Here is a 24,292-nt window from a genome sequence, read left to right on the forward strand (position 1 = left end):
ATCTACTTAGAAATTGAGGGTTTTAGGAGAAGTGCTGATTAAAACACATTGCATGGTTATCAAACTGGGTGGAATCCAGCAATCAAGTGATTTTTATTTGCTAAAGGTTAGCCAGCTGGCAGTCCCTGATAGTCTATAATTAACTTGGTGAGATGACTTAACACGCCAACTTGAACTTGGTCCCTAATCAGAACCCAGCATTCATTTCACCTGCTTGGCCCTTCCTCTTTATTCTGCTACTGTTCAGTTATTAGCCAGTTACCAGAACAGCGCCACCTTTGCCCTGAGCATGGAAGTGAAGACTTGACTCACTTGGCCTCTCATTACTAGTGGAGTGAGAAACGATATTGAAACCCTGAAATGGAATTGGACTTAACATTGCTCGCTAGAATCACTTTAAAATCTTTTTTTTCCAATGAAAAAATTATAAAGCATGAAAAGGATCAGCAAGTTTTTAGTAAAAAAAAAAAAAGTCCAAGTTATTTGTAGAGCCAACAGAGAAAAAAGCCCACGTGCATTTTTTTCCTTCAAAAAATTCCATGCATGAAATGTTGACATTAAATCTGAGATACTTCTGGAGTAATTTCCCTCGCAAAGCATGGAAGCAACAACTGCTTGTGTGTTTCTTTCAGGTAAAATACAGGCAAGACTTCCAGAAGATGAAAGGCGCGGCACATTACCACTCTCTCCCAGCGCAAGACAACTTGGTTCTCAAACGGGCTCAGAGTGTGAACAAGTTGGTGAGCGAGGTGCGTAGGCAGCAAGAGTCACACCCGTGTGTCACACCCTTCATTTCCTGTGGACAGCGCACAGGGCAACCTTGCAATAAAGGGTATCACACCAAGATACCCTGCCCATGGGGTGACCCGTTTCCAAAGAATGAATATGCAGCACAATGCAATTAATAATTCATCCTAGAGCCAAACACATGACATCTTTCTCTGTTGGTCCAAAACTTTCTTCCCCAGTTGTTGCAGGGAGGTTGCTATTAAAACATGCCAGGCAATGGGTTTCTAGTTGCCAGAAAGACTGCTGGTTGATCAAGCTTTTATAACAGGATAAGGGAACTTCAAAAAGTTTGTGGGAAATGGAATGACAGGGTGATGTGCATTTTCCGCAGACTGTTTGAAGACCCCTAAAATGTTGGTCCTATGGAGCAGAAGTCCAAGATCAGAAAGAGTGTTTCAAACACAGGCTTTCTTTGTATTGCAGTCCAAGTTCCAAGAAGCTGTGTGTCCATGTGAATTCCCCTTCCTTCCCAGGCTGAACTGCCGGCCAGAGGGCTGTGTTCTGTTTGGGTTACCCAGGGTTAAGGATTTGTTTTTTAGTTGTGAGGACTGTGTGGTAAGGAAAAATCCCTTCATATCCTTTCCTTGCCCTAGTGTCTCTTCACAGCAGTTTCCCTCATTTGTATTACTTATCCGGACTCTGAAGACGTTTCACTTGGAATCCTCCGGCAAAGGGAAGAGTTATGGCCATTAAAAGAGCTCACATAACAAGTTACCTGCAACTCAGAAACCGATGCAGATAACCTAAAACTTTTTTTTGTCAAACTCTGATGGCCCAAGTTTTACCCAAAGCTGTTTGTTCATGAAGCCCAGGTCTTCTGACCTTGGACTGCTCAGGATCACAGGGAGCAGGCTCATCAGAAGCCTCAGACACTTTGAGGCAGTAGGTGGGTGCTGAGACCCTGGGAGCTGCATTTTAAACATGTGTTCCCAGTGATTCTGATACTTCAGATGAGAGGTCAGCAAATTACGACCTGAGTTCCAAATCCAGCCCCCAGCTTGTATTTGCAAATAAAACTTTTACTGGAACAAAGCCATATCATATTTGTTTACAAATTGCCCATGGCTGCCTTCAAGCTACAAGGGGTGGAGTGGAACAGTTGACATACAGACCAGCTGAAGTCCACAAAGCTATCTGGTCATGTATTAGAAAAGCTTGCCAACCTTGGCTGTCAATCCATAGGACATTAGGGCTAGGTGGGGCCTTTGTGATCTTTAGGCCATCCCTTTGTCATAGGCCTGGAAAAGTCAAGTTCTAGTTCATAGAGACTTTTAGGGACAGAACTTGAATTGGAGCATTGGTAGCCCTGTTTGACCACCCAGGAATAACACTGTTAACCTCTTAGTCCTTTCTCTAGGTCACTGTACTGTAACTGAACATATGAGTATAAAAACACATTTCTAGAATTAGCATTTACAGTTTTGTATATTTTTCCCTCTTTTCGTGTGATGGGAAATACAACGCATCTCACATGCTTGAAAGGCATGTTCCTAGCATACAGTTTTGTAGAGGTGATGACAAATGAAGTTGCATTTTCTCCAGTAAGAAGTCACAAGGGAACCTTTAGTTTCTTTTTTTTTTTTTTTTTTTTTGACAGGCAGAGTGGACAGTGAGAGAGAGAGACAGAGAGAAAGGTCTTCCTTTTGCCGTTGGTTCACCCTCCAATGGCCGCCGCGGCTGGCGCACTGCAGCCAGCGCACCGCGCTGATCCGATGGCAGGAGCCAGGTACTTCTCCTGGTCTCCCATGGGGTGCAGGACGCAAGCACTTGGGCCATCCTCCACTGCACTCCCTGGCCACAGCAGAGAGCTGGCCTGGAAGAGGGGCAACCGGGACAGAATCCGGCGCCCCGACTGGGACTAGAACCCGGTGTGCCGGTGCCGCAAGGCGGAGGATTAGCCTACTGAGCCGCGGCACCGGCCAACCTTTAGTTTTATTCCCTCCCTTGTATTTATCCAGTAAGACAGACCAGTTGTACTTCTATTAATGGTAACTAGCCTTACTTGCCTTCTGCAGTTACCTGGCGTGACTTGGAGTCTATTTAATAATGATAGCCTCACATCTTCCACCCAGGCACTCAGGAGAGCTCAAATAGCCTACCCATTTAAAATCAGAAGATGTTTTGCATCAGAGTGGTCTTATTTATTACAAGCCTTTGTAAGGGTGCTTCCTAAGTTATATTTTACTGAAGTGCACGTTCATAGATGTGCATGTATCATGAGCATACGGTGGGAAGGACTTCTACCAGTGGACACATCTATAGGACACTAGCACTGAGTTTGAAGAGCAGACGTCTGTGACCCTGCCAAATCATTTCTCCCAAGACAACTACCTGATTTCTAATGTTAGTTTTGCCTTTTTTTTTTTTTTTGAGCTGTAGTAGATCTAATAGTATTTGTTCTTAAAAGGGATTGTATTATATATCTAGAATTTTCAGAATGAAATTAATTATTTACTTACGATTTGTTTTCACAAAGGAAAACACATACTATTAACACATGGTATCCTATGCCTGGTATTTCAAAATTTTGGGTTGAAAAGTTTCTAAAAATATCCTACTAGTCAAGTCCTGGAGCTGTTTTCAAGAGAGGCTTCAAGTTTGGTTCTGTTGTGCGTCTGGTGTTTGGTTTCCAAGGTGGAGTATAAGAAGAATCTGGAAAGTAGTAAAGGTCACAGTATCAACTACTGTGAAACTCCTCAATTCAGGAACGTGAGCAAGATCTCAAAATTCACCAGTGATGTGAGTTGGTGATGCCGAAGCATTTGGGCACTTCTGTGAGCTTAATATGCAGGTCTCCTTAAGAGACCGTCGATGTGGATGTGGCCTTGTGTCCAGGAGAAGCATGGCCTCTCGGGCTTGAGTACCTAGGAGTTCTGCTGAAGATTGCCTGCCGGGGTGGGTCTCCAGAGTGTTAAGCTGCTAAACTCTGTCACAGCCTCCCCTACCCCACCCGCACTGGACGTGGTGTCCTCAGGGCAGGCCCTGTCCTCCTTGTCCTCTTGCATCCCTTGTGTGCAGCACAGTGTCCGCTCCTGTCGAGGGAGGGAGCCTGGCTGAGCATGCGATATCCCCTCTGCCTGTGACTTGCGCTTCTGATCTCATTTAATCCCCACCGTCACCTGGGGAGCCACCGTTGTTTCCCTGTCTTACAGATGGGCAGAGAAATACCAGAGTGACATTTGCAAATCTGGAAATTCTCAGAGAGGTCTGAAAACATACTCATGAAAGTATCAACGACCTATGCTAGATTCTGTGATTTTACTTCTGCTTAGCTAGCTGCACATAATAGAACTTACAATTGCAAGGGACTTTGGAAGGCTCAGTGAGCCATTTATTTTGCATAGATCGAGTGATTAAGAGCACTGATTTTGGAGCCAACATTCCTGGTACTAGGTACTATGGACAAGTTGTTTAAACTCTGAGCCACTTTGCCCATTTTCTAGAGGTGATATTAATTCAATCAAATAGAGATGAACTTAATTCAGTCTTCATCACGGAGAGCTTGTGAACGTTAACTAATAGATGAATAGTAATAGTATCCTGTTCAAATACTCCTGTGCCTGGAAACTCAATGGACTCCCAGGGTTGATGATTTTATCATTATCAGCCAGGTATCAAATTTTCCTGTTTATGACTTCTTGTCATTGTTTTGGTCTTGTCTTTATTGAATAAGTGGTGTTTGGGGCGTAGCATCATTTCACACAGTGCCATGGTGACCGATTTTCCACCACAGAAATTGGCAAAGCTCAGGTTTTACTCTTTATGCCCAGTCTCCCTTGGTATGAGGGGAGTGGTTCCAGGATGCCCTGAGGGTACCAAAAATCTGCAAATTATCCCAATTCCTTCTAGAAAATGGCCTAGTCCTTGCATAGAACCTAAGCACGTCCTCAGAAGACTTGAAGTCATCTCTCCATTGCTTGTAATACCTAGTGCGGTGTAAATGCTATGTAAATGATGGTTAGTTATGCTGCATTGTTTAGGGAATGACAAAACAACAATCTACACATTCGCTACAGATACAGAACTTTTTATTTGATATATTCGATTCATGCTTGGTTGAATCCACAGATGTGGAGCCTGAAGATCCAGAGAGCCCAGAGTTTTTAGAAATGGAGACCATAGCAGGCAGTGATTCGTAGCATTGCATGGATGGAGTTTGGCAACAGGGCCTGAACAATCAGTGTGTGTCCACTGGAGCACTCAGTGTGAGTTTTCACACTGGAAAAATCTGGCAAATGTAAAGCTCAACATGTCAAGACAAACAAACAAAGATGAAGTCTGTTTTGTGCTGTCTGTGCTCATCAGACCCCACGCGGGTTTTCTTTGCATGCTGTCTGCCTATCTTACTCCAACTTCTTGTGCTCACTTAAAATTTAAGGGTGAAGGTATCTTTTAAAAAAATAAGCTTGCCTTGTTTTTTATTCAGTGATACACCGGCTACTTAGATTGTATTTAATCACTTATGTGTTGGAATGAATGCATTAAGATGAGGAGTTTACTTTCAACTAGTTGGGAAGAGAATGGCTTGATGTTGAAAGTTTTGTGTTTCCACGTAGAATAAATACAAAGAAAACTACCAGAACCACATGAGAGGCCACTATGAAGGCGTTGGCATGGACAGACGCATGCTCCATGCTGTGAAAGTCGGCAGTCTGGCCAGCAATGTGAGTCCTTCTGCTCAAGTGTCTGTGGGGCAGGAGGGGCGGGCAGGAGAAATTCAGCCAATTCTCACCTCGCCTTTAAGAACATCTGTATGCTAGTGAGTAAGTATTGACCCATGGGAGTTTCTAAGTGTAAACTGATACAACCAAGGCGAGGTAAGAGCACTGAAAATGTTCAAAGGCTTCAATTTATTTATCTTTGTTTGCTCTGGTTTGAAGAGTACTTAGATCTATTACAATTGATCTAGTGTGATACAAAGCTTCCCACTTCTGAGAGGTAAACAGAAATAGATGAGAGTGATTCTTACTTGAAATTCCCCAGGTTACCAATGCTGTTGGGATTTATTTGGAATTGCCTGGCTGATTGGCTAGTTTCTTTGTTCATTCATTTATTCCATCTTTGTGTTCATTAAAGACCTACTGTACCTAGGTACTGATCAAGGTCATGGAATCACGAAATAGATCAGGTCTCTATTTTCCCCATAGTGTGCAATCTGTTTGCCTCAGTTTGGCTTTGTCAATCCAGTTTGTAGGTTTGCAAGCACTAGGCTGTGTCTCGGAGGTAGACACTTAAAGGAAACTGATTTCATTATGAAAACTTACAAATGTCAGATATCCTTGCTCAAGAAGGACTTTCAGACCTTGAGAAAAGAATTTCAATACTCTGAAGACTCTTGAGTTTTCTTTATTTTCTTGGGCTTAGCCAAGAAGTTGTTTCATTGTATACCCATGTGCCAAGGTTCTTCTTTTTTTTTTTTAACAAAGACGACAAGGAATTCCATAATTAATAAGAAAAATAAGATAAATGTGCTACAGATGGAAGTTAACTAATTTTGAGTTAATTAAGGAGAATTCAAATTAATTGAAGGCAAAAGTATGAGCATAATTTTTCTTGGAGGTGATAAAATGAAATTCATTTGCTTCTGGTTACTTTAAAAATATTTCTTGTGACATTCAAACAAAGTCAAAAGAAAGTGGAGACTGATTTTTTTTGTTTTGTCTTGTGTGTTTCAGATCGCCTACAAAGCTGACTATAAACATGATATTGTCGACTACAACTACCCCGCCACTCTCACTCCATCCTACCAGACAACCATGAAACTGGTTCCCCTAAAGGACGTAAGTCCTCTTCGGCAGCCCTATCCACTTTCTTCCCACCACTTCCTTCCAGGAGAGTGATTCTTAGGCAGCAAGGTGGAAGGAAACAGGATGCAAGTTTGTAGGAAGTTGAAGGGGTTGAGAAAAGGAAATTCTTTTCTACTTATGCCTGGTTGGAAACAGGTTTTTCAATGTAAAGTGGGGACAGCTCTGTTTTTCTCTCGATAATAACCCGAGGTTCCATTTTTCTTCTTAAAATTTGGTGGATTTGTTTGCTGGACACATTCATAATAATTGTTCCTTTGTGATGATGATCCCTTAAAAAAATCTTTGGAAAATAGTATGTTAAGGACTAAAAGAAGTAAAATAAAATGGACTTCAGCAGAGAGAAAGAGGTAATGTTGACTTATTTTCTCAGGAAAATATATAGAAAAGCATATGTATTCCTTCATTATTATGACAGTGGTTTTATTGATTTATAGTTTGACTTGTCCCCAAAGTATGTTCAATTTAATAATTTGATTGTTTTCTGACTATACAAATTTGATTATAGTTTATTATAGGAAATTTAGAAAATATAGAAGAGTACAGAAAAAAGATAAGTCATTAACTGTCTTAAGTACTTAGTATAGTATACTATACTCTTTTTTTATAGTATAGTATAATATAGTATAGAAGTTGGTATCATAGTTCTTTGTCAGTGAAGTTCATCTTCTGTCAATCAACAGTTTAACAAATAATTCAGCATTTACTTATTGAATGCCCAGTGCTACTTCTCTTCAACTCCTTTGGGATCTGCCCAACTCCAGTAATTGACCTGGGCTTTGTTGGTTGTAGATAAGCCTTCCCATGTCTCCTTTTTGCTTAGAGTGGAAGCAGTAGGATTCAGTTGGTGTCTCTAGTGTCAACTGTAGTGTCAAATACATCGAAGCACAATCATTGGCAAACGATAGTCTGGTGTCTGGTGACTGAAAGGAGCTTTTCAAAGGCGAAATCATGCAGGAGCTGAGAAGTAGAGGAATAAAAAGGGCCTATTTTTGCTTCCCCTTTTCCCAGAAAGTTTGGCTGATTTGACTCATTCATTTTACCTTAATGAAACCCAAAATTAAACTTGAGCACAGTCAAAGCTACTTCCCTTCTTTTTTGGCTGCATACATTACCTGGGAAAGTTGCTGGTCAAGAACACCTCATTAAGATTTGAGTGCTTTTGCAGTAGAATCTAAAAACCATGCCTACTAAATAGCACCATTTAAATGGGGTAGCTTCCTACAGCATACTCCCATTATAGGATGACTGCTGCTCCATTTGTTTATGTAACACTCTGGATCAAACAATGTACCTGAAATATAGCCAGCCCCTCTGGGTAAAGCTGATACAGGAATAATGCTAGACAGGATTGGAAATATTAATAGAGTTTAGAGACAAGTTCTAAACTGGCAGCCCATAAACCACATCCCAGGTTGCAGAAGTGTTTTCTTGGCCACCCAGTGTTTTCTTAAAAAGTAAACTAACATACAGAAGTTGTGAATTCACATAAAATCTAGTATTTCCATCTTTCTTGGAATCCCAGGGACACAAGGCCCTAGTTCCTTCATGGCAGCAATTGGCAGGGACTGAGTGGTGGCTTCTCCTTGCTGACTTAGGCTCTTGTACGTTCCTTCCCGACTCTGGTGTGGTTGATTTGAGGTTCTCACCTCTCATGGAGGGATTCTAGAGTTCTGAAAGTCTGGGGAATTCATTTCCAAGAGCAATTGTGATTTCTCTGTCCAGTAGCCTTAAAGGTGATAAAATAACTATGGAACTAAGTAAACAAGCATGGACCCTTAATCAGAGAGCAATCCCTTTCGGTGGTATTACCAGCAGTAATAGAATTAAAATGAGACTCTGTCTTCAGCAAAGAAACTCTTCAGAATGTAGATTGAAGGGAAGGCCAAGCGTTTGTGATGTTGCAAAGATGTGATTAATCATGGAAGTCTGTTAATTATGTCCTGCAGAGAAAAGTAATTGTGTTCTGCAACATACTTACTGCAGCACTATTGGAAGGAATATGCCACTTTAAAAATAGAGGTTTTGTCACATTTTATCATGCATAATTCTGAATTCTAATAGACTCCATTATGCGATGGTAATTTTCCCCTCTGAATTAATGCATTAGGAAACCACTATACTGTAATCTCATTAATAGTTGACATTGAAATGACTTTATATTTCCTAGTTTTCCCTACATACATGTCCAAAACTCAGGACGTGCAAAAAACTTTTCTCCTTACATCATTAACTGAAAACCTCAAAGCGATGCCTGTCCTTTACCTTCAAATCTAACCAATCAGTGGTTCAATGTCAGTGGCCCTCTGTTTTTCCCAGATCCTTTTCTAGAAGTTAATATGTAAGTCATTTGTTTGTGCCTGGGGTACATTTACCTGTGTAAAAAATGCTAGCTGTAGCTATGGGGAACACCTTGTCCATCTGTAAGATGTCATGTCATATCCTAAGCTTGCTATCTTTGGCAAATCTGCTGTATAGTATCTAGGTTGACTTCTGGGATTCATATCCCAACTCTGATACTTACTTAGTAAGTGACCTTGAGGAGCATATTTTGGGCTCCCTGCCTCAGTTTGCACATTGTGTGGATGACAGTAATGCCTACCCAAAGGTGGTAGTTGGAGTAGTGCCAGACACATGGTGAGTGCCATGGATTAGTCAGAATTATCATTAGCTGATCAACACAGGCAAGATATCAGGACAGCTGATATCAGGACAGGACCCAAGGAAGACTTGGAGTATATAACTGACAGCGAGTGAGCCCAAAGTGGCCTTTAGTCTATTTCATCTGAGTTACTGAATTTTAAACATTTTAAATATTTGCCAGCATTTAAAATGGCAAGATTGTTTGTAATAATAATGATTATTATTATTTCTGATTTCTTTGAAATCATAGGAAAATCTGGCCACTCTGTGTTCCTAGAGCTGGGTAGCAGCTGCTGCTCTTGGCAATGATCCCTACCACTTCTTACTACTTTCCCAGAAATGAGACCGAGCCCTGAGCCTTGACACAGCCAGTGGTCTGGCTCCCATGGGCATTTGTGACCTCTGGGCTGCAATGACTCCCTGATCTGGGCTGTCCTGTTGGGGAGGCAGCAACAGGAAGCAGTAGCAGGCAAAGAGAGGGGCACCTGTGCAAGGTTTAATGAAGACAGACCGGAAGTCATAGGACTATACAGTGGTGACTGAGACATGGGCCCCTGTGAAGGGCAGAGCCAGCCAAAGGGACATAGCCAGAGGCCACGGGTGGGGGTACAGGCAGAATAGGCAGTAGATGAGGGGTCACAGCAAAACGTGTGGAGTTCTTAGGCAGAACCCAGGTGTAAAGAAGCTGCCACATTGTACAGGATCTTCAATGGGGTCCTAGGCTTCAGGCAGTAAACAAAATTGAAATCTGTGAGTGTTGTGTTAAAGGGTGATATGGTTGCCGTAAGCCAGGATGGTGCCCAGATGGCAACTGCTTTTAACCTGGTGTCTATAGGTGGAGAGGCCTGGGTGTCCAGAGGCACTGGGTCAGTTAGGGAGCCAGGCCACATCTGAGAGGCCTACATGGACATAGAAGTGTTTGTTTGCTTCCTATGCATGGAGTAGACAGCTGTGACTATTAAATGAATGAATGGACAATCAAGCGGATGAATGAATGGAAGAGATCAGGCAGCCATAAGGGAGGAAGGGCAGGATTAGGGATCCTATGTCTGCTTTTGCCAGGATCTCAGGCTAACCTTGAGGTCATTTGTCATTTATAACATCACCCTCTTTTCATTCACTGTAGCCTCCCTTCTGCAGGGACAGGCTTCTGGGGCTCTCAGTCAGCTCAGCGTGGCACCCCATGCCTTGTTAGCTACTCTCAAGCCTTAAGCATAGTCCTTTAGTCCCTGTGCAAGTTGCCATACTCTTTGCAGTAGATCTAGGTCACATGTGTTTGGAGGAAAATAAGATGATGGGATGAATATATTCTCATGTGCCAAAAACTAATAATCCTTAACCCTTGAAGGACAAAAAAATCCACTAGCCCCAAATATCTTGAGATGGCAAAACAGTCGATGTATCAAGCTGCAATGGAGATCCTATCTCCTCCCCACCGAACCCACATTTTCTATAAAAGTGCCAAGCATAGGGCTGTTTTCCTGGGGGTACTGCAAGGTAGAAGTGAGGACCAGGTCAGGGCTGGAGTACGGGGCACAGAGATGTTAATACCATCTCTAAAAGGGGCCACAGGTGCTCCGTTGCTGTCCACTTCAAGATGCATGGATGGCCTTGCGTGGACTTTTTCTTCTTTTTAACGTCATTTTGTGTGTGTGTGTGAAATGTGTATAAAAGTACACTAAATGCAGATTTACAGCTCGAATTATTATAAAGTGACCTTGATCACACATTTTCACGGGAATGAGCCTTGGAATAGAATTCGTAAGACATGGTGTGTGTGTGTGTGTGTGCCAAAATGCCATACTGGTTTCCAGAGTGGTTGCACCGCTCTGCCCTTCTGCCAGCAGTTTTGTGAGGGTTTCCGTAGCTCCATACTCTTGCCAACACTTAGTGCTGTCAGAAATTTTCATTTTTGCTCTTCAGGTGGGAGAGGGAAGGTATCTTGCTGTGATTCCACTGGGCATTTCTCTGATTCATAATGTGGTTGAACACCTTTTCTCACCTTTATCGGGAGGTTAGCTGATCTGTTTCAGAGTTGCCTATTGAAGTCACTCATTCCTCAATGCACTGCTTTTCCATGAGCTTGGTATGCCTTTTGGTATTCAACTGTGACTTTTGTTTCTTTTTCTAGTAATTTGAGAATCACCACTCTGGTGGACTTAGGGGAAGGGAGCTAAGTAAGTCTCAGGGGAAGGAGCGAGTGATGTTTTCTTGTGCTTGTTTTTACCTAGGTTAACTACAGGCAAAGCATTGACAAGGTGAAGTACAGCTCGGTGACCAGCACTCCACAGATTGTTCAGGCCAGAATCAATGCCCAGCAGCTGAGTCATGTGAGTGACCCACCCTTGCCCAGCCGGTGTGGATGCTTGGTAGCCTCTGATCTCTGACCCCACGGATTTGATTTGCATTGTTGCCGATGCCTGTCTTGTTACAGCCATGAAATGACTCCCCCGCTTTAAAGTTTTTATTATGGAAAATTCAAATACACTCAGAGGCAGAGAGAAGAGCATCATTTATCCCCCTGGGCCTGTCACCCAGCTTCCACAGCTACCAGCTCATGGGTAGTCTTGCTTTTTGCTTCCTTGATGTGCCCATCTGCTTCCCCCTCCCATATTATCTTGAAGAAAGTTCCAGGTATTACTTATTTTAGTCTAGAAACATCTCAGGGTGACTGACTGAAAGGTAAAAACAAGGAGGTAGACACCTGCAAGCAGTATCCTATGGCACACCAAAAAGCCAGCGGTTGTTCTTGGTGTCAAGGTTCAGGTTTGACTGAGGGGCAGGGCTGCTTCATGTTTGCCACTGTGCTCTCCCGTCAGGAATCACCTCTGGTCTGCTCCTTTCTCTGTGTGTGATTTAAGGGGCTTTTTTCCCGCACAATGTAGGCAAGTATTTGACAGTTACTCCTTCTGGTTACTAACCGAAGCATAGTAAGATGTTCAGCACTGCAGCGAGTTCAGAACTAAGCTTTAGACGTTCAAGTGCCTGCTTGTCAGGTGAGACAGTGCAATGGTCACAGACTTTTTGGCAAACTCACAACACTGAGTAAAACACTTTGAGGTATTTTACTTTGCTGTGGCATCTTCAGTCGATTGATTTAAAACGTTCACAATATTACAACGTCCTTCCAAAATTCCCTTGTAAAATTTGAGAAGTTCCTTCTCGGCTATGAGTCTAAGGAAAATTGGGAAATACTGTACTCCCCTCCACAAAGTCACCCAGAGAATAACCGTGAGGGTTTATTTGAAATCCAACAGGTGAATTACCGCGCAGATTATGAGAAAAATAAGCTGAACTACACATTGCCACAGGATGTGCCTCAGTTGGTGAAGGCCAAAACCAATGCCGAGCTCTTCAGTGAGGTAAGCGAGCAATGTGGGGGTGGGTGGTGAGGGTTTGCTACAGACCTGAAAGCCAAGGTACCAGGGTGGCCCAACAAGCAGGGAAGGTCCCGTTCCTGAGATATTCACCAAAGGCATCCGTTGTGTCATCACTTTGAATTTTTCTGGTTCCTGGCATGTTGTTTTCACTAGGGATAAATTGGGCCAAGAGATTTAATTCTCATGTTCAGCATGTGTGTGAACACACATACACTCCTCACCATCATCCTGGTGACTTCTAGCTGGTGACTTGCCGTGTGGAGGAAATTTAAATTTTAAAGAGACAAGATTATTTTATTTCTTTGAAAAGCAGAGTGACAGAGAGAGGGGAGAGAGATCTTCCATTCACCAAATGGCCACAATGACAGGGGCTGCACCAGGCAAAAACCAGGAACCCAGAACTCTGTCCTGGTTTCCCACATGAGTGATGGGGCCCAACTACTTGGACCGTCATCCACTGCCTTTCCAGGCACACTAGCAGGGAGCTGGATCAGAAGTGGAGTAGCTGGAACTCAAACAGTGCTCCACTATGGGATACAGGCATTGCAAGAAGCGGTTTAACTCACTGCACCACCACATGGCCCCAAGATCAGTTTTAATCATTAGATTCTTCCTGGGGTCACTGGTGGGATGTAATGGGGAACCTCTTTCTAGATGGAATTCGAGGAGCAGCGAAGAAGAAAGAACTAACGGTTTTGAATGCCTCTTTTATACTGGATGGACACTGTGCATTTGAAATTATCATGCCCCCAGGAAGCATTGTAGGGATGCAGTTAGTAGCATGGGCTTTGGTATTAGGTAGACCTGAGTCTAGATGTGGGCACTGCCATTTTTTTTGCCTGTATGCTCCTGGATGACCTCTCAAATTTTTCTGAGCCTCACAGGCAAAATGCAATGATTTGCAGTTAATGAGTAGAAAGCACTTAGGAAAGGGTCAATAAGCAGTAGCTATGGCAATATCATCTGTGTTATAGTTGGCTAGTTTAGGATCTATTTTCTATGTTTTAATGTGCTATACTCAATCCATTCTCACAGCAATCCAAAGACAGATAATACATGATATTCCTTCTGCAAGTGGTAAAGTGAGACCCAAAGAGATAATTGCACAAAGTCACATGATCAGGAAACCACAGAGCCAGAGGAACAAAGCAGTCTTCTCTTCGTTCTGTTGCATTGGCACTGCCCTGTATGGTTCCTCTGGCAAGGGAATGCATGTCTGGTGTTAATAATTACTCTTTCCATTTTGATAACAACAGTCAAGATTCTGGCTTGCAAATAGATCAGAAATCAACTGTGCTTTTGAAAAAAAAAATGTTCAACTTTTGGCAGAAATATGGAAAGCAACCCAACTCCTGTTCACCTGTGGTTTTGTTTGTCAGGTTAAGTACAAAGAAGGCTGGGAGAAGACAAAGGGAAAGGGATTCGAGATGAAGCTGGATGCCATGCCTCTGCTGGCCGCGAAAGCCTCCGGGGAGCTTGCTAGCAATGTAGGTTTCCTCTCATTAGCTCCGAAACACATAGAAAATGGTTCCAATGAAATGTCAGTGGGTCCTGCAGGTGGAAAATAATGACAGTTAACATTGTAAACATCACAACACTTTCATCTGCATCTGCATTCACGAATGACTGGGAGGTGTATTTTTGGTATTGTTGCCTTTGCACTTGTTCAAACCAGAGTCCCCTGGATGGCAAAGTTGCTCTGTCACTCACGGTAGACTTTCTTCTTTCTCTCAAGATTAAATACAAAGAAGAGTATGAAAAAACAAAAGGCAAAGCCATGGGGACCGCAGACTCCAGGCTTCTGCATTCCCTGCAGGTGGCCAAGATGAGCAGCGAGGTAAACCCCTCTTTATCCCAGCCCTCTTAGAGTTGTGTTGCTTTAATTTTTCCTGAGCCTACTTCACCTGGGACTGCTACCTTTGTATTGACTTCTGTCTGCAACTCATTTTCTTTCCTGGCTTGCATAAGAAGTTTGTTTATTTTGCCGATGAAGACTAATATTTTTAAGTAGATGAGGAGTGTGGCCCCAAGGTACAAGGTGTCTGGCCACAAGTATTCGCTCCGGAGATGTTTACCTGGCAACTACTATGGGCAAGAAGGGTACCAGACACTGAGACTTTGACAATGAACTCATAGCTTCAGAAGCTTAATCTGCTCGTTCCATTGTCTGCTGTTGTGAACAGAACAGTGACACTAGGTCATTTATAAAGAACGGTTTATTTGGCCCATGACTCTGGTGGCTGGAAGTCAGAGCCGGGCAGCCGCCTCTGGTGAGGGGCTCGCATTGCGTCACAAGTGGTGGATAAGAACAGAAGGACAAGTGGGCACGTGTGAGAGAACACACGTGGTGGCCGTGCTTTCTACCAGTGTGGTGTAGCAGCTAATTCAGCCACATGAGAGTGGGAGCTCTGTCCCATGAGACAGCGTGAATCTATTCACGAGAGCCCCTTCTGCATGACCCAAGCCCCTCCCACTGAGTCCACCACACTGCCACACTGAGGAATTAAATCTCAATGTGAGTTTTGCTGGAGAAAGACAAATTTAAACCATAGCATTGAGGTAGGCAGTAAATGTCTTCCTGTTAATAGTTCGAGATGAATCCTGTGGCTACAAACACACGTGGTATTCAAAATATTTAACAAACAACAGGGCATCCCAGACTCCAGCCAATCAGAGTAGTGCTGCGTGTCCATCGTTGTAATGGCTGGACTGTAACCTTGCTAAGTGACACTTAGCAAAAGCCTTTTGGTAGAGGGAGTTCTCCTAGAAGGGACAGACATAGACCATGCTTCTAACCGAGGCTTCCTGGCCAATACTGAACAGGCAAAAGACACGAGAGCCTGGAGTTTGTGTTTGATCACCTGCTCTCGCCTGTGAGGCCAGCTCATGCTGCTCTGATGGTGCAGTTGGTATAATGGCCTGATGAGTCATTAAAGAGCCGCGGCTTGAATAGAGAGAGTTGGCGTCTCGGTCGTGATTTTGGATGAATCGACAAGAATAAGCCCTAGGAAGTGCATAGTCATGAGGCATAAATAGACGTTGAGAATTTTGCTTCAGTTTAGAATGGAAAAAAAAGCTGGCATTTCCTATTTTCAGTTGGAGCTACTGAGGGTCAAAGGGACTGTGTCTCCCCAAGTCATATGGTAGCCAGTGGTAGTGGTAGAGGGGTAGAGACGGGCACCCCAGCACTCTCACTGCCTGCACCACACTCCCTCTGTTGAGGTATACTGTCTTTCCCCACCATCTTCAACATCCTCACCAGCATCACCACCACAGTCACTGTTGTTGTCATCCTCGTTGTTTTCAGTTGTCAAGCGTTTGAAATATGACCACGCCTGTATTAAGCATGTTTGGCTACTATTTCATTCACATAGCACGACGGTTGTCCCAAGGGAAATGAGCCTTGAGGGAGGTGCAGGAACATTCCAGAGGTCACCCAGCTGGGAAAGTCAGATCAGATTTGAACTCAGTTCTGTCTGGCTGCACAACACAAGCTTCATGTTCTCCCTCTTAAAGCATCTCTGGGACTGTGGATAGAGTGTACGCTTCCTGGAGTAGCTAGGTGACGAGATTTATGATTGGCAGGAGGTTGTCCATTCAGAGACTCTCAGCTCCCCTGTGACAGTGCCTTACAGAGCCGGGAATAGGACCACACCTTTCTGACAGATGGGTGGCATTGCCCACAGTGCCCACTTCTCAGGAAGGCCTGGGGCTCTTTCCTGTGGTTTCACATCACTCTTGCAAGGGCAGGCTTTGACTAGTGGGCCTTGCTTTGGTGCATTCCAGGTTGAATACAAGAAAGGCTTTGAAGAAAGTAAGACCCACTTCCAACTGCCCATGGATATGGTGAACATCAGGCACGCCAAGAAGGCCCAGGCTCTCGCCAGTGACCTGGATTACAGGAAGAAGCTGCACGAATACACTGTGCTGCCCGAAGACATGAAGACCCAGTGGGCCAAGAAGGCCTACGGGCTCCAGAGTGAGGTGAGTACCACTCACTGACAGTTCTCCCCATGCACCTCTTGTCAGTGTAGGCCCTTTCATAAGGATTTTGAGCCCGTGTGTGCATCCATTTCTAACTCAGAGAGCCAGGAAGAACTGCTGAGGGTGGGCTAGGCCCAGGGAGGACAGATAGGGAGATGCAACTATAGTCAAGACAACAACAGAGATTAGAGGTTGGAAGACTGGGGGACAGAGTTAAGGCAGGTTGTTAGTGAACATGAGCAAAAGGAAAGTAAATGTTGAACATCTTAAGTAAATCTTGGAAGTGTAGCGCTCTGGCAAAGAAGCTCCATGGTCTGATAAAAAAATAGGAGAAAGGTTATGATGCTTCGGAATGGAAGCAGAACATGCTGTTCTCATTGCAAGGTGGCCCGAGTGGACCTCCAAGTAGAGATCTGCCTGAGCATAACGGGGTGGGTAGCAGGTGCTCTAGGAAGACCAATGCAAGGTCAAGATTACCCTCACTCTCCCACAGCTTTATCCCGTGTGCACTCATGTGTCTGAGGAGGCCTCATGATTTTTCTCTTCCAGCTGCAGTACAAGGCTGACCTGGCGTGGATGAAGGGAGTTGGGTGGCTCACGGAGGGGAGTCTCAATCTGGAACAGGCCAAGAAGGCTGGCCAGCTGGCCAGCGAGGTAACCTGAGCTTGGGCCCCAGCCCTACAGTAGTTCACCCTTGGGTCACGGAGTGATCTTTTCCTCTGACAACCCCTCCCCCCGAGGCTTATTTTGGGTGTTTTTCAAAGGGGAGGACCCCCTCATTTGGCCCTTGGAGCACACCCTGAACTAACTTACCGCACCCTTTAACTTCCTGGGGAGGTATTTTTTTAAGAAGCCTACCAATTTATTTTGAAAAGCAGCCACTAAATCTGAGTTGTTTGGTTTGGGAAGCTTGTCACATACAGCACATGGAGAAAATACTTTTCTTGTGGGAGGAGTGTGTGATTCCTTATGAATTAGTTTGCTATTTAGGGGTCAGCCAGCATTCTGTTGTAAACTTAAGCTCACGGAAGACGTGGGCCAAGTCACTGAACCTTCCTGATCCTCCTTCCCTCATACACAGTGAGAAGGTTGAGCAGGAGAATCACCAAGGTCCCTGTGCTCTAAGCCCACGCTCCTCTGTAAGCCTTGGAGAGGTGGCCTTGGCAGCAGGCAGGGGAGGACTTCTGAATGACATTTCATTTGGAAGTGTGACTATTTCAGGAGCTTTGGGATCCTAAAAGGGGCCCCCTGGTTCAGGCTGAGTTGGCCATGTCTTGCAAATGATAGCAATAGTGATAATCATAGCTGTCGTTTATGGACTGATAATGACTAATCGTTGGTGTAATTTATTGACCACTTTGAGTGTGTTAACACATATGTGGTTATCTGTGGGTCACAACAGCCCTTTTGAGTAGATTCTGTGGTTATTATGTTAATAGTCCCATCTTACGTGAGAAAAATAAGGCTAATGCCAAGTGTAACAGCTGGGATCTCCATCCAGGGTGTTGTTCCCACGCCCCAGCTCCTGACTACTAAGCAACATGGCCTTCCTCAAGCATATTTTGTAATTCGTTCTAATCTTTCCACTACACTCACTCTTCTCTTGGATAAGGGCATAGTAGGGCTAAAATATATACAGAAGGGAGGTAGAGAGAAAGAATCCTTTTGCAATTCTTGTTAGCTAGCTTCATTGTGACCAACTAAAATCCAAGTGGAGGCAACACAGCTGCATCTATTCTGATAGGGAACCCAACCGGTTGGTCCTTCAATCTCAGGAATATTGATATTTAGCTCATCCTCATTTCCTGATTTTTAAGTTCCCAAGGGCCAAGGAGATTTTATCTTGTTCACCTTTGTTTATAGTCTTGCTGTGCTCTATAGAGAATGGATTCGTGACTCTGCAGGGTACTTAGGATTTGAGCAATGCAGAGTCTGTGTTGACTGAGAATTTTCAACAATGGCAGGCCAGTGTGACTTTGTCCAGTTACGTGGTGAAACAGTTTTCCTATCCAGTGCAATGGAATGAGGAAGGAAAATTAGAAGTCTCCTAAATATATTCTCTAGAATTCTATATTTTGCTGTCCCAAAGGCCCACTCCATCCTAACGGAGGAGGAAATTTGGAGCTTCCAGTGTTCCAGTTGCTATTTTGGGTTCAGCTGGTATCTATAGCCCTCTGCTGATGGCACTGAGAGTTTTGGCAGAACCAGGCTGTGAGCTCATCTCTGGTCTCCCCACCGACAGGGAGTCTCTGGTTCAACAAGTCGGCTTCAGTGGCCACCTTTCCCATCCACTTTGACAGCTCCAGTGGAAAAGCCAGAGGAATGAATCTTCAAGAAAGACTTAAAGTTCCTTTGGAGGGGACAAAACTACATTTGAAAATGTACCAAGTGGTCTGTGACTGTGAGGTGCGCACACTGTGAAGACAAGACCTCAGTCACCTAGAAAATGAGAACCCACAGGGTGAAACCCATCTGACCACCATTGGTGGCTCCTGGGGTTTCTCCTTTCTTAGAGCTGCTACGTCCTGAATAGTCATGAAAACACCATGGGTGGTGGTAATGGCTGTGTACGAACCACTCGGTGCCAGGGACTTGACACTGGTGTACAGCATGGCACTGAAGGCTCCGCCCACCCCTAATGCAGTAGCTCTATTGTTGTTCTGCTTGTGTAGTTGAAGCCTGGGAGGCTCAGGTCTATTTAGGGATGTGCCCAATGTTGTGAAGCTGGAACGAGGTAGAGATGAGGTTTGAGCCTGCGTCATCTTGGTTGTAAAGTCCAAGTTTCGTCCCACTCACCCTCCTATGTCAGATTTAGTTTATAAAATGGATACACCCTAGAACACACAGAAATACAGGATTGACTGAAGCTAAAAATGAGAGTTCCCATTTAGTAATGACAATTAAAAAAAGCTTACCAGAGCAGGCTGTCTTGGGGCTGTGCCATTCTATTTAAGCTGTAGAACCAATTGGAACATTCTCCCAAGGAAATGCCTGTGTCACAGAAAGTGTGTGTGTATGACATGCACGTGTGTATCGTGGTGGGAGGCAGCCCAAGCCTAATGCTGTAGGGTCTCCTTTCTTTGGGAACAGAAAAACTACCGGCAGAAGGTGGACGAGCTGAAGTTCACCAGTGTGACCGACAGCTCCCAGATGGAGCACGCCAAGAAGAGCCAAGAACTGCAGAGTGGGGTGAGTCCTGGGCTGCCCTTTCTCCCTCAAGCTGCTGTGTCATGGGTCTGGGAACCTCCGGGGACAACAGCAGGTGCTGCCCAGGCACGATCCAGGAACCAAAGAGCCTTCCCTTTAAATAGGCTGTTCCCAGCTTTCTGCAGGCTCCAAGCCTGTTTCTGGGAACTGGACACCAGGTCTCCCTGCTCCGCCCGCTGCACTTCCCCCCTGATAGATGCAGGGCTGAATTGGCTCCTTTTCTGCTTCAGCATGCTCTAGTTCCTCCTTTTTCTTCTTTCTCTGTTTCTCATCAAGAACTATAATTCTGGAGCCAGTGGAGAATTACCTTGGAGGAGAACATCTGAGGGATGTGTGCAGGTCATGGCCACTTGAGCTCAACTATGAGAGGCAGAACAGTGAGGCACCACACACATCAACTATGGACCAGTGTTCAACACTGAGCAGGTGCCATGGTGGCTAGGATTTGGCCAGGACCTTCCTAGCTTTCCTTCCTCAAGGTCTAGGTACACCTGCCAGAACAAGTGCTATCAACAGGAGAGTCACAGAAAGCCCCTGTTTGGAAACTCAAGTTTGGGGAGAAGGCAGAGAAAGCAAGCATGCTAAGGTTCCCACGGAGATGTGCACTGTGCTGTCATTTTGGTCACTGTGTCTGTTCTGATGGATTTTGTGAGGAACTTATGGTGCAAGTCAGAGAAGGGCCAAGCAGACAGACAGAAAGACACTGTGACAGATGCAAACCGTGCCCACCTCTGCCACCTGCCTCTGACCCAGTGCTGTCTCCCAACAGGTGGCCTACAAGGCAGGGAACGAGCAGTCGGTCCATCAGTACACCATCAGCAAAGATGAGCCTCTCTTCCTACAGGCCCGAGCCAATGCTGCCCAACTCAGTGAGGTACAGCTGGAGGGGATGGGTAGCCTGTGCTCTGCGTCCTGTGTGTAAAACCACCTGGTCCCCAAGCCCGTGCAGCCGCATCAGTGATGTCGGTGTCAATCAAGGTCACAAACATCTGGTCCTTCTGAAAAGCAGCCATCCAGCCGATGTGGATCCTGCTCAGAGTTTTAGGGGGAGGGGAGGACCACCTTCCACAGAAAAGAGCTGGAGGAGGACTTGAGCCAGGGGTTATTCCAGGGTCAGAGTTGCAGCAGCACAAGGTCATGGCAGAAGGGAGCAGGAGCAAAGATGTTTGTTCCTCGCTGCTGGGTGGGAGCCTCCGCTCTGCCCCTTGCACGTGTGTGATCTCAAGCAGATTCTCCTCTCTCCGCTGTCCCATTAACAAGGGAAACAAGGCTCATTCTAGTCCTTTCCTCACTGGGCTGTCGAGGCTTCAGTGACCCAAGTGGGACTTGGCCAGAGAGGTGGGTTCATCCCCAACTCAAACAAGAGACCCCGGAATCCTGCCCCCTTCCAGTGTCTAAAGTGTGGAGGATGAGTGCTGCGGCAGCTGGCACACATGAAGGTTCCCCTACTCCCAACTTCCCCGCTCTGTCTTCCGTGGAGGGGCGAGGGGCCTGTTGGCCCTCCCTGCTGGCTCCCAGGTCCTTGGGGTCCTGATCTGAGTCAGCAGGGGAGGAGGACCACAAGGAGAAGCAGAGGCCACATTGGTTCACCCACAGGAAGGGAGGGAAGCCTTCCAGAACAGAGTTCGTGGAACCTGGAGGTAGGGGCAGGAGAGGGAGTGGAGGAAGGGCAGGTGGGCTGGAGGCCGCAGGGAAAGGGCGGGAGTGAGGCAGGGGTGCTGGGTGGATGGGGCGTGTGGACAGACATGAGGAACAGGCTTTTCGGAAATGTCGCTGTGTTATGCAAGGTTATTGCACCCTGGGCATGTCTTTGAGACCTCCAGGAAGACTCCTGGTATTTCTCAAAGCTTCTGGAGTTTAATTTCTGCTTGCGATGGAAGCCCTGTGTGCCCAGAGGCCATTGGGTAGGAACAAGATGGCCTGGCTGTATCTGGGTTACGTGGCCGTTGGTGTCGTCCCTGGAAGCATCCTCCTCGGAGAGGGTCCAGAGGCACTCTCTCACCTTTGTCTCCCAAATCCCCTTAGAAACTATACAAGAGCAGCTGGGAGAGCCAGAAGGCAAAAGGCTTTGAGCTGCATCTCGACTCCTTGACCTTCTTGACAGCCAAGGCCAAGAGGGACTTGGCCAGTGAGGTGAGTCAGTCCCATCTGCAACAAGAAACCACAGAATCTTGCCCTCTTCCATCCAGGAAGCTCTTTTTTTAAAAGATTTATTTATTTATGTGAGAGGCAGAGTTACGGGGCGTGGGCAGAGAGAGAGAGAGGTCTTCAAACCTCAGGTTCACTCCTCAGATGGCCACCATGGCTGGAGCTGAGCAGATCCAAAGCCAGGAAACAGGAACTTCTTCTGGGTCTCTCACATGGGTGCAGGGGACCAAGCCCTTGGGCCACCTTCTGAAGCTTTCACAGGCCATAGCAGAGAGCTGGATTGGAAGTGGAGCAGCGAGGACTTGAACTGGCGACCATATGGGATGCTGGCACTGCAGGCAGAGGCTTAACCTGCTATGCCACAGTGCCAGTCTCATGTTTCTTTTTCATTTCACAATAACTTTTTATTTATAATGTTCTCACTGTTATCAAAAAAGATTTTAAGGTTGCTTTCATGGAAAACAATAGGCCATTTAGAATAAATCCAGAAAAAATGATCTCAAACAATTAGAGAAGAGGTGGAATTTCACTAGAAAATTGGAAAACGCTGTTACTGTAGCTGAGCACTCAGTTAAGCTCTGAGCTTTCTGGCAGCCACGGTGAAAAGGGAAATGGTGCGTAATAATATTTTATTTCACAGTTTGGTAAAAGGAAATTTTAAGATATTCAAAGGAATCAAACATTTTTACGACTAATTCTGATAGGATCTCATAAATGGCTTTGCTTTCGCTCTCATGCCTGTGGCTTGTATCAGAATAGTTCCTTTAGGAGATTGTCATGGATCCCTCCCTGTTCCTCTCATTTAGGTGAAGTACAAGGAGGATTACGAGAAGTCCAGAGGGAAGCTGATCGGGGCCAAGAGTGCCCAGGGGGACTCACAAATGAGTCACTCACTGCAGATGTCCAAGCTGCAGAGCGAGCTGGAGTACAGGAAGGGATTCGAGGATACCAAGTCCCAGTGCCACGTCTCGCTGGACATGATCCACCTGGTGCACGCCCGCAAGGCTCAGGATCTCGCCACAGACATCGGCTACAGGACAGCATCGCATCGCTTTACGGCTTTGCCCACAGACATGAAAGTGGAATGGGCCAAGAAGGCTTACGGCTTACAGAGCGATGTAAGCTGCGTGCAGTGTGCATGTGTGTGCAGTGTGCACGTGTGCACGCGCTGGCGCGAGCATCTCCCCACACCCTCAGGGCAGCCGTTCACACTGACGGCAGCCCTGCTTCCACATCCCTTAGTGGGAACACTTTGGTGTCCTTGGGGTTTAGCTTTTATCCAAACCATGCCTGTGTTCAATTCCGTACTAACAAACAGAAAAATCACACAGCTCCCTTCTCCTTCCTGGAGTTCAGATCCACATATATTTCCCAGGGTGCTCTGCATTGCCATGTATTGTGGCATCCTTAGCTGTGGCCTGTGAGGGGAGAGCATCGCTCACCTCCCCTTTCAACTCTAGTGGTCCTTTCTGGAATGAGCAGCCCCTCGCCTCTCCCCCTTGGGTCCTCTCTCTGGTTCTGTTTCCTGTCTTCAGCTGACTCTTGCCCAGGAGTGTGGGACTGCTGCAAAGGCAGGCCAGTCTGTGACACACGGGTGTGTGTGTGTGTGTGTGTGTGTGGACACACTTCCTGGTAGAATTCCTGCATAATAGATGGATGACTTGCTGCCTCTAAAGAAGCATCTACCTAAATGGCTTTCCGTTAAAACTGCTTGCTCCATGGCAGGTAAAGAAATAAGGAACACTGCCCCCACCCCCCGCCCTGTGCAGGGGTGCGTGGGAAGTCTGGCCTGTCTTGCACAGTTCCCTCCAAGAGCTGCCACCTGGGCCTTGTAGTGATTTCTCATTTGCTTCTCCCCCATGCGTCCTTTGAGACAAGGAAACCAGTAGGATTCATTTCCTCCTGAGGGAGCCAAGGGGCCCCATCCCGGCTCCTCCCTCCAGAGCCCTGGGTGGGGCCTAAAGCCACCATCCTCAGGGAAGCCTCCAATTAAAGAGGAAATTAATTTACATCTCGGAGCCCTACCCGTGACTGTGCAGAATCAGATAAGACAAAAGAGGCATCTTATTTGACTCAGCTGGCACCAAGGCTATGTCGGGAGCCGCTAATAGCCCTTTAAATGTCTGCTCCAACAATGGCCTGTCTTTTTTTTTCCCCCCTCTTTCTCCTTTGTCAGAACCAATACAGGGCAGATGTGAAGTGGATGAAAGGCACGGGCTGGGTCGCCACCGGGTCATTAAATGTGGAGCAGGCAAAGAAGGCAGGAGAACTCATTAGCGAGGTGAGATTTCCTGACAGCGTGGAGCGGGCCTGGCTGCATTCGGCGTGCGGTGTTTC

The 24,292-nt window shown here is 45.7% G+C and overlaps 1 protein-coding gene across 7 annotated transcripts in view; it reads left to right on the forward strand.

Annotated features, from left to right (window-relative positions):
• The window catches only part of NRAP (nebulin related anchoring protein), a 70,441-nt gene that overhangs the window by 15,266 nt on the left and 30,883 nt on the right, over window positions 1-24,292 (forward strand). For 4 of the 7 annotated variants that reach the window (XM_008270528.4, XM_002718751.5, XM_017348567.3 and 1 more), the window contains exons 11-25: window positions 633-749; window positions 3,424-3,528; window positions 5,346-5,453; window positions 6,465-6,569; window positions 11,468-11,566; window positions 12,494-12,598; window positions 13,996-14,103; window positions 14,352-14,453; window positions 16,403-16,600; window positions 17,150-17,254; window positions 19,691-19,789; window positions 20,577-20,681; window positions 21,833-21,940; window positions 22,762-23,073; window positions 24,132-24,236. In XM_008270528.4, the coding sequence (XP_008268750.2) occupies window positions 633-749; window positions 3,424-3,528; window positions 5,346-5,453; window positions 6,465-6,569; window positions 11,468-11,566; window positions 12,494-12,598; window positions 13,996-14,103; window positions 14,352-14,453; window positions 16,403-16,600; window positions 17,150-17,254; window positions 19,691-19,789; window positions 20,577-20,681; window positions 21,833-21,940; window positions 22,762-23,073; window positions 24,132-24,236 (1,881 nt within the window). The remainder of the gene's footprint in view (window positions 1-632; window positions 750-3,423; window positions 3,529-5,345; window positions 5,454-6,464; window positions 6,570-11,467; window positions 11,567-12,493; window positions 12,599-13,995; window positions 14,104-14,351; window positions 14,454-16,402; window positions 16,601-17,149; window positions 17,255-19,690; window positions 19,790-20,576; window positions 20,682-21,832; window positions 21,941-22,761; window positions 23,074-24,131; window positions 24,237-24,292) is intronic. The other 3 variants (XM_070057204.1, XM_002718752.5, XM_017348570.3) reach the window with 1 other exon arrangement.

The sequence above is a fragment of the Oryctolagus cuniculus genome, chromosome 15, assembly GCF_964237555.1.
Source record: "Oryctolagus cuniculus chromosome 15, mOryCun1.1, whole genome shotgun sequence".
In the NCBI taxonomy this organism is placed as follows: Eukaryota; Metazoa; Chordata; class Mammalia; order Lagomorpha; family Leporidae; genus Oryctolagus; species Oryctolagus cuniculus.